The 12,410-nt window shown below is 42.3% G+C and overlaps 1 protein-coding gene across 6 annotated transcripts in view; it reads right to left on the reverse strand.

The window, feature by feature from the left end:
• Nucleotides 1–12,410, reverse strand: part of vwa8 (von Willebrand factor A domain containing 8) — a 257,379-nt gene that overhangs the window by 193,532 nt on the left and 51,437 nt on the right. For all 6 annotated transcript variants that reach the window (XM_069889575.1, XM_069889576.1, XM_069889574.1 and 3 more), the window contains 4 exons: nucleotides 7,707–7,871; nucleotides 4,746–4,795; nucleotides 2,216–2,324; nucleotides 2,033–2,137 (listed from right to left, as the gene is read on the reverse strand). In XM_069889575.1, the coding sequence (XP_069745676.1) occupies nucleotides 2,033–2,137; nucleotides 2,216–2,324; nucleotides 4,746–4,795; nucleotides 7,707–7,871 (429 nt within the window). The remainder of the gene's footprint in view (nucleotides 1–2,032; nucleotides 2,138–2,215; nucleotides 2,325–4,745; nucleotides 4,796–7,706; nucleotides 7,872–12,410) is intronic.

The raw sequence follows: 12,410 nt of genomic DNA on the forward strand, positions 1-12,410 counted from the left end.
CCAAGTACACGTTTCCCCCTTTATCCCTAATTGTTTCACTCTGGCTATCTTTCTGTTCTTCACATACATGAAGAATGCCTTAGGGCTTTCCTTAATCCTACTTACCAAGGTTTTTTTGTTCGCCCTTTTTGCTCTCCTAAGTAATTTCTTATATTCTATCTTGGCTACCATATAATTATCATGCACCCTTCCTCACTTTTGCTTCCAAAACTTTATGTATGTTTCCTTCTTTCTCATGACTTGTTGTCCCACCTCTCTAGTCAACTATGGCTCCTTTACCATACCATATTTTCCCTGTCTCAGTGGGGCAAATCTATCCAAGACCCTACTCTTGAAGTCCCTAAACATCCTCCTCATTCCCTGAGAACACCTTTTTCAAATTTACTCTCCCTAGTTCCTGTATAATCCCATCAGAATTAGCCCTTCCCCAATTAACCATCCCATTTTGTCCATTTCCATCCTTGTCCATAGATACATTAAAGGTCAGGGAGTTGTGGTCACTGCCTCCAAAATGTTAAGCCACCAAGAGGCCTGCTACCTGATCAGGTTCATTACCCTGTACAAGATGCAGTATGGCCTCTCCTTGAGTTGGCTTGTCCAGATACTGTGTCAGAAACCCTTCTTGGACACATTTTGTCCCATCTAAAACTTTGCCACTAAGGATGTGCCAGTCAAAATTAGGAAAGTTGAAGTCTCCCATGACTGGTTATTTTTGCACCATTCCAAAATCTGTAGCCTGGATGCTATATGGGGACAAATAGAAAACTCCTTTCCTGTTTCTTACTTCCTCTACAATATCCTCCATTTCTGCAGCTGTGATATTATCTCTGATTAGCAATGCCACACTATCCATCTTGTTTCCACCCCCCACCCTCCCGCCCCCCCCAACTTTTACCTTCTCCCTATGCCTTTTAAAAATTCAAAGCCCCAAAACATACACCTGCCAAACCTGTCCTTGAATCAGCCAAGTTTCTGTAATGGCCACAAATTGTAATTCCATGTACTGAACCATGCTTGAAATTCATCGTCCTTATTTTCAAAACTTCTCACATTAAAGTAAATACACTACAACCCATCCAACTGACTGCATTTATGCTCCATTCATTGCCTGTCATTCCTCAGTCTCACTACACATAACATCTACCTTTCCACCAACTGCTCCATCATCTGTCCTAACTCTCAGGTTTGCATCCCCCAGCCTAGATAGTTTAAACCCTCCCCAACGGTTCTAGCAAAGCTGCCCACAAAAATATCATCTCTCTCAAGCTTAGGCGCAACATGTCCATTTTGTATAGGCCATACCTTCCCCAGGCGAGATTCCAAAGATCCACAAATCTGAACTGTTGGTCCCTGCACCAACTGCCATAACTTCCTATTCTTGCCCCAAATGGTGCATGGCACAGGCAGCCATACAGTGATCTCTGCATTGAGGTTCTGCATTTTAGCTTCCTTTCTAATTCCTTATATTCACACTTCAGGACCTCATTTCTTTTCCTATCAATGTCATTGGTACCATTGAGGTATACACCTTTCTTGGAACAAACGGAATGTTTTGTTTCCCAATTTTTCTCCACTTCCCTGAAATTCACAAGTTAAGCACAGATTTCTGCCAATGCCTCCCTGTCTGTGATGCTAAAAAAAATGTGTTTACCCTCTGTTTTCTACTCTATCTCATGAAGAAACAATTTAGCCAGTGAATTAGAGGTCAACTCCAAATTGTACTATTGTCAAGTCCAGTATGTTGAAGATATGTGAAAATTATATGAATCAACATGTTCAACTTCATAACTAAATTTTAATATTTAAAGATATTAATTTTTTTCAAATGGCAGTAGTTATGTTTAATTTGGATCTAAGACCATGAGTCTCTTTGGGCCACATGCTAAGCTGTTAATTAGCCTATCCCTTAAAGGTCATTGGTTAGCTGTTTTTAATGGAGTGCCAGTCTTAATAGGCAACCAGAAGTTAATTGTTCAGTAAATCAGATATGTCATCTAACAAGGGTTTCACTTCTGCAATGGTTCTTACTTACTTTCAACACATCTTCCACTCCAGTTCTACCTTCTTTCCCAAGCATTAAATCATATGGATAAAGTCTACGAAGCAGTTGCTGGGCAGACATCATGGGAAATGCATCCTGTTCAGAGAGCAGAATATTAATTGATTTTCTTGTGAAACAAATGCATAATGCTGTTCAGCCTTCATTCATACATACCAAGATTTTAATGACGGCTGTCAAATTATCCATAGGAAACTCAGGTAGTCCAAGCGTTGTGGATTCTTGAGTGCAAAGGGTTGTTGCAAAGGATAACATCTGAGATATTCTAGCAAAGAAGAAAATGCTTTTGTTATTAAGTTGCAAGCTGTTGATTGGGTGAAGTTTTCATGTTTTTTTTGATGCTGTGAAAGGTCTATTGTAAGTTTTGGTAATGTTTTGCATATTAGACAATGCCACAAGTTGGAAAATTCTTGCCTCTTATCACAAATGATGGTAAATCTTAGAGTAGTGGTATGGAGTTATTAAAATGGATGCAGCACTTTGTCTATCTGTAACTTCATGTTTATGAGAGATTGGTAAAGTCTGATGAGACTTGTTCCTGGGAGAGTTATCACCTGAGCTTGTGCCCAATCCCTACATTCTTGTCACTGGTCATCCAATACACTCACTTTCTTGGTACATTACCTTCCCAGGCCCAATAAGAATTCAAATAAACTCTCTTTTTAGTCAATTAGATCATCCTTGACTGTTGGTCAGCCTTCACTTCAATCACCAACTAACAGGCAAAAATGTTAAAAGAAAATTTTTACAAAACACATAGTAGTAGCAGCGGGAGAGTCTGAAGTGAAACACAGAAGTCTGCAGATGCTATGAATGTAGTAAAAACATACAGTAAATGATGAAGGAACTCAGCCAGTCTTGCAGCATCCATAGGAAGTAAAGATATCTTACCAACTTTTTGGGCCTGAGCCCTTCTTCAAGGTATAAGAAAAAAGTAGGCAGGCATCTCAATAAAGACAGAAAAAGGCAGAAGAATGAGAAGGGGAGGAGTCTAGACCAACAAACAAAAAGATGTTAATTCAATATAAGCGGAAAGGTGAGAATCGATTTTGGCTCTTTGAAAGGAGACAGGGGAAAAGGAAGGAGAGAGAGAACAAACTAAAGGAAAGGAGAATGGGAAACATAGATGGTGGAGGGTGGGGGGGGAGAGTTAAACAGAAATTGGAGATCAATGTTAATGACATCTGGTTGGAGGGTGCCCAGATGGAAGATGAGGTGGTGTTCCTCCACTTTGTGGGTGTTCTCAGTCTGGCAGTGTGCACGTGAATGTGGACAGACATGTCAGCAAGGAATTGGGATGGGGAATTGAAATGGACAGCCACTGGGAGATCCACGCTATTGTGGCAAACAGAGCTGAGGTGCTCAACTAAGCGATCTCCCAATCTGTGTCAGTCTCTCCGATGTAGAGGAGACCACAATGGGAGCACCAGATGCAGTGGATGACCCCTGCGGATTCACAAGTGGAGAGTCTGGGACCAGGAGGCACAGCCTCAGAATACAAAAATGTCTCTTTAGAACAGAGATGAGAAGCTTCTTCAGCTAGAAGATGGTGGAATTTGTTGCCACAGACAGTGTAGAGGCCAAGTCACTGGGTATATCTAAAGCAGAAGTTGGTAGGCTCTTGATTAGAAAGAGTTTCAAAGGTTACAGGGCAAAGGCAACAGAATGGGGTTGAGAGGAAAAATACATCACCCATGATTAAAATGCCGGAGCAGATTCAATGGGCCAAATGTCCTAATTCTGTTCCTCCATCTTGTGGTCTTTTCAAGAAATGTGACAAAAATCTGTTCAGAGAATTTTGAAATTTAATTCCAAAATGAGAAGTAAAAGTTGGAAATGGTTTCTGGCACCTTGAAGAGCAGAAAGACAAGGGGCAAAATCTTGTGACAGGACTAGGATGTTGCGATTGCGTACTTTCCTTCGTCAGGAGGAGAGTGAGAGCGTCAGGATCACCTCTGTGCCAGTGAGTCAATGATAAGGTCAGAGGAGTTTAGTTGGGTGGTGTTTGGGGAGTTGAAGAATGCAATGTTGTGTCTAGTGAATAGTAAAGGTAAGTCGACTTCATGGTGCGCTGAAAGAAACAAGTGAGCGTATTCATTATTTGTTTGTAAGCTGTGGTAAATCAGTGCCATTACAAGGGAGCACATGAGATTAAGCCTCAATGAATGGCTCTGATTGGTGCTCCTCCAGCAGATTGTGTTTTGATCCAGATTCTTGCATCTGCAGTCTCTCACGTGCCTGCAGCACATAACATTTGTCTGCTTTGATCAAATGTTAGCCAACAAGTAAATGGTAACTTATGTACATGAAATACTTAACTTTGTAGGCTCCTCATCATTAAGAAGCTGTTCTGATTCCCATTTTTTGGATAAAAATAGATGACATTACAATTCTCCAAATTATATGCCAGGGTATGGACACGAAGCAGTTAATGAAGCCAGATTGGAAGTGTTTTAAGTAACAGATTCAAAAGTGATATGCTTTTAAAAGCACATTCTGGACCAATTGCTTAAGCATTTGAGTGCTTAATAGATAATTCAACAGATAGCGTCTGAGGAAGGTTAGGGAACTGAAATATTAATTCTATCTTGTTCTCTGGAGATGCTGTCAGACTTGTTTAGCACTTCCATCAATTTTTGTTTCTTTAATATTGACACTGAACAGAATTGATATTAATACTCCATACCTCTCAGTGGGAACATTTGGTCCAATTTCATACAAGACAGTCAAGTGGTCCTGGAAAAGTAATGAGTGGAAAGGATTGAAATAGAACTAAGATGAAAAGGATATCTTCAAACTGTAAAGTTCTCTCTAAATTCATCCAAACTGATCAGAATTTTCAATTCCACTTGCCACATCTCCTGGAGCTGATGATTCATACTGGGGTACAATCTACAGCAGGCATATGCTATATATTGAAGCTAATGTCAATACTACTGTGTTAACCCTGTAAAATTTAGCACGAATTTGAACACAAAACCACTGAATTCTCAAAATTCCAATAACTGTTCCTGATACCTCTTGAACTCCTCCCCTCATACATCAAGAATTCCCCCTTCCAAAGAAAAAACTCTCTCTATTGCGCAAAAAGAGCCAACTCTCATCCTTTAAAAAAAACACTAGATTCCACGCACACTACACCAGCTACATGTTCTGCATAACTACAAAATTTGTGGCACTCAACACAAAATAAACATCATCTGACTCCGGATTTCTACTTTTATCTTTTATGTTTTGACCTTTTCTTCCCCATTACTCAATCAACAATTTTTTTCTGTTCTTATTCCTACCTTTTCCTCGTCCAACCATATTCTCATTCTTCTTTTATCCTTTTTTCCTCTTTCTTATTTCATTCTCTGCTTCACAAACCCCTTTGAAACTTGAAAACTACCAATCAAGATTCATGGGTAGAAAAGGTGTGCCTCACAGTACTCCAGAATCGACTGAAGAACAAAATAGTATCTTGGTCTTCTAGGCCTATATGTTTAAAGAGCAATTGCTCAGAGCAGCACAGAAGTACAACCAGTAGAGCAACTTCCTCACAGTTCCAGTAACCTTGGTTCAATCCGAGCTGTGTGGAGTCTGGGCATTCTACCTGCAACTGAGTGGGTTTCCTCCAAGTGTAGATTGGGAGGTTAATTGGCCACTGTAAATTGGCTGAGTGTATGGATGAGGGATGAGGGGATGAGGCGCCTCGGATGCCCCCCCCAGGTTCCTCAACATGGTTATCCAACTGCACGAAAACCAACAAGGTCGGGTCAGATACAGCAATGAGCTCTCCAAACCCTTCTCCATTGACAACGCCGTGAAGCAAGGCTGCATCCTCGCTCTAACCCTCTTTACTATCTTCTTCAGCATGATGCTTAAAAAATCCAATAAAGACCTCAACAATGAAGAAGGTGTTTACATCCGGTACCGCACGGATGGCAGTCTCTTCAATCTGAGGCGCCTGCAAGCTCACACCAAGACACAAGAGCAACTTGTCCGTGAACTACTCTTTGCAGACGATGCCGCTTTAGTTGCCCATTCAGAGCCAGCTCTCCAGCGCATGACGTCCTGTTTTGTGGAAACTGCCAAAATGTTTGGCCTGGAAGTCAGCCTGAAGAAAACTGAGGTCCTCCATCAGCCAGCTCCCCACCATGACCACCAGCCCCCCCACATCTCCATCGGGCACACTGAACTCAGAACGGTCAACCAGTTTACCTACCTTGGCTGCAAGGATCGACAAAGAAATAGACAACAGACTCGCCAAGGCAAATAGCGCCTTTGGAAGACTACACAAAAGAGTCTGGAAAAACAACCACCTGAAGAAACACACAAACATCAGCGTGTACAGAGCCGTTGTCATACCCACACTCCTGTTCGGCTCTGAATCATGGGTCCTTTACAGGCATCACCTATTGCTCCTAGAACGCTTCCATCAGTGCTGTCTCCGCTCCATCCTCAACATTCATTGGAATGACTTCATCACCAACATCGAAGTACTCGAGCTGGCAGAGTCCGCAAACATCGAATCCATGCTGCTGAAGACCCAACTGCGCTGGGTGGGTCACGTCTCCAGAATGGAGGACCATCGCCTTCCCAAGATCGTGTTCTATGGCGAGCTCTCCACTGGCCACCGAGACAGAGGTGCACCAAAGAAGAGATACAAGGACTGCTTAAATAAATCTCTTGGTGTCTGCCACATTGACCACCGCCAGTGGGCTGATATCGCCTCCAACCGTGCATCTTGGCGCCTCACAGTTCGGCGGGCAGCAACCTCCTTTGAAGAAGACCGCAGAGCCCACCTCACTGACAAAAGACAAAGGAGCAAAAACCCAACACCCAACCCCAACCAACCAATTTTCCCTTGCAACCGCGCCTCCCTGACCCACATCGGACTTGTCAGTCACCAACGAGCCTGCAGCAGACGTGGACATACCCCTCCATAAATCTTTGTCCGTGAAGCCAAGCCAAAGAAAGAAGAATTGGGAGGCATCTGATTGAAATGTGGGAAGACCGAAATAGGATTTATGTAAGATTAGTTTAAGTGGTTGATGGTTACTGTGGGACTTCTTGGACCAAAGAGCCCATTTCCTTGCTGTGTGATTCTGAGCAGAAGAATTCAATGAGATGCTGCCTTAATAAGGCAAACAACATCACAAAAGACCCCTTTATCCTGGCCATGCCCTTTTTCTGCTTCAACCTTCAGACTGAAGTGAGAGACCCTGAACTGTGGCACCTCTAGTTACCAAAACAGTTATCAGGCTCTTGAATGTCCCTGTGCTACCCTAAATATAACACCACTCCAAGGTCTGTCTGCTCTTCTGTCTCAGCACATTTTTTTCATTACAACCAATTAAAATTTTTTTTCCCTCTTCACTTTTCTCCTGTTACATACTATGTGTTTTAGAAGAAGTTACAGCAAGTAAGGTTTGTCCTTTGTATTTATGAATGTTACAATAAACTCTTCATACATTCATTGATTTCTTTAATGCAAAGTGAAGCTATTTTAACTATGAAGGCTATGAATTGCTTATTGCATTAAACTAGGTACCTCCACCAAATTAAAAGTACTGTAAATCGAGTAACATCATTCTTATTTGTGCCTAACACAGAAATCATAATAAAGACACTGAAATCATCAAACTGGATAGGTCAAAATTACCCTAAAAGGCAGGCAATAAATGTCTCTGGCCTGAAATCTTGATCGAAGTGGAGGATCCAGAGGATTTCCAGGATACCTTGGTACTGGTAGACCCAGGGCTATAACCCTGAAGTCTTCACTAACTCGTACAATCTTCCACATGTCCAACTCGTCTTTTGTATGTTCCTGTATGGAATATAGCATATTAACAGTAGGTCAAAACCAAACCATAACATAAACCCTCATTAAAAATTCACAGCAAGTCAACCAGCCATTTAAATAAAAGCTAGATTCATGCACCTTGGATTGGTGGTAACAAGAACATAAAGGAGACAAAAAATATATCCTTAGTTTCCCCTGAAATTTTACCAGAGTCCGTGGAACCAAATTTCAGAAATAGAGATCAAAAAGTGTTCAAGCGTTTAGCACAATTGTGGAAGAAGAATTTTTAATCTAAACTTGCCACAACAGTTGGGCTGTCTCATCTTGAGTGTAATTGTAAGTGCAGATCTCAAAGCAACTTTCACAGGCCTTGCCCTTATATACAACCTACATTATCTGCATTTTTTTCTAAGCTAAAATTCACTGAATAATGATTACTACCAGAAAAATGCTTCTTCATCAACAGTTCTTCCATGTATCCAAATTCTTTCTTCAAAGTTAAATGCTGAATTCCACACCTACCATCCCTGATCTCTCGTTGTGCTTGGGACTGTCTGAGTTGCCCGAGTTGAATGTGCTGGGGGGGACCCATTGTCATGATTGAGTAAGTTGATGTAGAAAATCTATAAAACATGATTGTAAGAAGTTTCAGAGCAATAAACACCAGGTGGAGCTTATCCTCAGAATTGACAGCAGCGAACAATAGGCAGAGCCAGTAACCCCAGAAGAAAATATCAGAGGATTGGACTGGGAAACATTGCCAAGGTTCTTGAAGCATTAAGGAGATCAGGCCAAGCTGGAAAGAGCCTGAAGACGAGAGAGGATTAAAGGCTTACAGTAGGGCTTGGTGAAAACTGGGTGGGTCTGGAAGTAATGACAAGAGTCTGAGAAGAGCTGGAGATACTGATGTTGATGAGGATAGGTAGGAGTTCAGCCATATGAAAAAGACTGAGGAGCATTCAGGGGCAGTGGGGTTTGGAACTTGGGGGAAAGGATATAGATTTAATAGGGATGATCTTAAAGAGGTACTAGATTGGTTCTGGCTCTTTAGCAGTCTTTGGAGGTGTTTTGATCATCTGAAGAAACTACCTGGTATGGCATGGTTTGGAGGGACAGTGTGGTGATACTAAAGACATAAGGATGCTCTGGGGAGGATCTGCTCACATTGAAGTAGATGAGTTTGAAGATGGTGAGGATTGGAAGGCAATAATTGAGTCAAGAGTGCCTAATGATTGTCTGAAGCTCCAAGAGAGTGATGAACCAGATTTGTTAGTAAATAAGAACATCCAAGGGATTTGGGCAATTCCCTAAAGGGCATTTAGGAAAGTAGGACCAGGGGTCACATTTAAGATTATGTGCAAGCAGCAGAGATTTTATCTGATTAGGCATCATATTTGGCACAGACATCGTAGGTCAAAGGACCTTTTCTTGTGATGGAAAGGGCTTTGGCAAATACTAGAGCGCATCGGATGTCCCCCAAAGTTCCTCAACATGATTATCCAACTGCACGAAAACCAACAAGGTCGGGTCAGATACAGCAATGAGCTCTCTGAACCCTTCTCCATTAACAATGGCGTGAAGCAAGGCTGTGTTCTCGCACCAACCCTCTTTTCAATCTTCTTCAGCATGATGCTGAACCAAACCATGAAAGACCCCAACAATGAAGACGCTGTTTACATCCGGTACCGCACGGATGGCAGTCTCTTCAATCTGAGGCGCCTGCAAGCTCACACCAAGACACAAGAGAAACTTGTCCGTGAACTACTCTTTGCAGACGATGCCGCTTTAGTTGCCCATTCAGAGCCAGCTCTTCAGCGCTTGACGTCCTGCTTTGCGGAAACTGCCAAAATGTTTGGCCTGGAAGTCAGCCTGAGGAAAACTGAGGTCCTCCATCAGCCAGCTCCCCACCATGACTACCAGCCCCCCCACATCTCCATCGGGCACACAAAACTCAAAACGGTCAACCAGTTTACCTATCTCGGCTGCACCATTTCATCAGATGCAAGGATCGACAATGAGATAGACAACAGACTCGCCAAGGCAAATAGCGCCTTTGGAAGACTACACAAAAGAGTCTGGAAAAACAACCAACTGTAAAACCTCACAAAGATAAGCGTATACAGAGCCGTTGTCATACCCACCCTCCTGTTCGGCTCCGAATCATGGGTCCTCTACCGGCATCACCTACGGCTCCTAGAACGCTTCCACCAGCGTTGTCTCCGCTCCAACCTCAACATCCATTGGAGCGCTTTCATCCCTAACGTCGAAGTACTCTAGATGGCAGAGGTCGACAGCATCGAGTCCACGCTGCTGAAGATCCAGCTGCGCTGGATGGGTCACGTCTCCAGAATGGAGGACCATCGCCTTCCCAAGATTGTGTTATATGGCGAGCTCTCCACTGGCCACCGTGACAGAGGTGCACCAAAGAAAAGGTACAAGGACTGCCTAAAGAAATCTCTTGGTGCCTGCCACATTGACCACCGCCAGTGGGCTGATATCGCCTCAAACCGTGCATCTTGGCGCCTCACAGTTTGGCGGGCAGCAACCTCCTTTGAAGAAGACCGCAGAGCCCACCTCACTGACAAAAGGCAAAGGAGGAAAAACCCAACACCCAACCCCAACCAACCATTTTTCCCCTGCAGCCGCTGCAACCGTGTCTGCCTGTCCCGCATCAGACTTGTCAGCCACAAACGAGCCTGCAGCTGACGTGGACTTTTACCCCCTCCATAAATCTTCGTCCGCGAAGCCAAGCCAAAGAAAGAAGAATTCCTTCCACAATCTCTCAGAGGCTTCTGGACATTATATTTATTGGAACTGATCGGTACATTTCTTAAGATTATTTGTCCAGTTCCAATCTGCAATATACCAAACACCAGTTTATTGAAACATAGAACATCACAGCACAGCACAGCCCTATGGCTCCCGCATTGGACTTGTCAGCCACAATCGAGCCTGCAGCTGACGTGGACTTTTACCCCCTCTATAAATCTTCGTCCGCGAAGCCAAGCCAAAGAAAGATTATTCTATGTTCTCCTGTCTGCATTCCTTTCTGGAAAAAAAACCCAGACCCTCTCATTTCTGCCTGACAGAACAAGAAAATCATAAATACAGGAAAAATTGAAGGATGCTTCTGTTCTGCTCTCAATACATGAAGCACCAAGGCTTTAGTAAATTAAACACAATCCAAATGACATTCAATTAGCCATGTTTGCCATTACCCATTATATTCTTAAAAACATAAAAGGTAATAAGAAGAACAGACGTTCTCTACTGAGAATCATTTTGATGCAAATAACTGGGTCATGAACAATTTGCAGTTATTTGCCACTGAACATACAAAATATCAGTTAAAAGCTGAGCTTAACAGTCAGATGTGAAAATAAATTCCTCAAAACATTCAAAATTAGAAAAGAACCTAAGTGACCAAACCACCTTATAATGATGTCAAATTTGGGTTCCAAGCATAAATGATCTTCCAAAAGCAATTTCATTTCAATTCCACACAAAACAGAATATCCTCAAGCCAATCTCTGTTGACATTTGGCAGCACAGTAAAAAAGCTAAATTTACCCTCTAAATAACATTAAATTGAACTAAATTGTTTGGTGATTTCAGAATTACAAGGATCATTTGTCAATGGACAATTTTGTGCCAAATAATGTAGTTATACTGCATCAGTGTCCACACCAACCAAGTGTTTCTTCATAAACAAGGCAATACATTTGTACTCGAGTGAACCAAAGCGTACCACCAGAATTGCAACATACATGTCATGTATGTTCCTTCAATATTTTTTGTTGGGGAGCAGGGGATGGATGGGAAAATTAACTCAAAATTCAGAATTGAATATCAATAGCACTGGAAGACTAGAGAGTGTCTTATGTTGTGCTGTTATTTAATCAGGTCATCAAGGACAAACCAGGGAACTACAGGCCAGTAGGCATGAGGCTAGTCAATTTGGATAATAAGTACAAAAGTTCAGACTTCTTGGTACAAGGAATTAGTGAAGCTGCAAATGAAGTACTGTATGTAGCTTGATCACCCAACTATTGGGAGGATATCAATAAGTTGGGATGGGTGCAATGGAGATTCATCAGGATGTTGCTAGTTGGAGGTATTGAGTTGTAGGGAGAGTTGGATAGGCTGGTTCTCTATTCCCTGGAGCATAGGAGGCTGAGAAGACTATGGTTTAAGGCAAGAGGAGAGATTTAAAAGTAGTAAGGAGCAATATTTTCAAAGAGTGGAATCTGGATCTGGAACAAACTGCTAGAGGAAGCTATAGAAGCTTCAATGTTCACACTCAATTTGGACAAATTTATGGAGAGCTTTAAAATATTTAACAAAATTCAAGGAAATGGGAGCAGCTCACAATGTAAACTTGGTCAGCATAGATGAGTTGGGCCAATGAGTCTGTTCTGTACTGTATAATCCTGTCTGAGCAGTGAAATGGATCTGCTCCAATTTGCCCACTGTAGCAACATGTCGATGGCAGATGGCATGTCATTGGCTCTCTATGAAACCCTGAACAGGACAGCAAAGACGCATACATCAGGAAGCTCTTTA

This window comes from Narcine bancroftii, chromosome 7 (assembly GCF_036971445.1).
Source record: "Narcine bancroftii isolate sNarBan1 chromosome 7, sNarBan1.hap1, whole genome shotgun sequence".
In the NCBI taxonomy this organism is placed as follows: Eukaryota; Metazoa; Chordata; class Chondrichthyes; order Torpediniformes; family Narcinidae; genus Narcine; species Narcine bancroftii.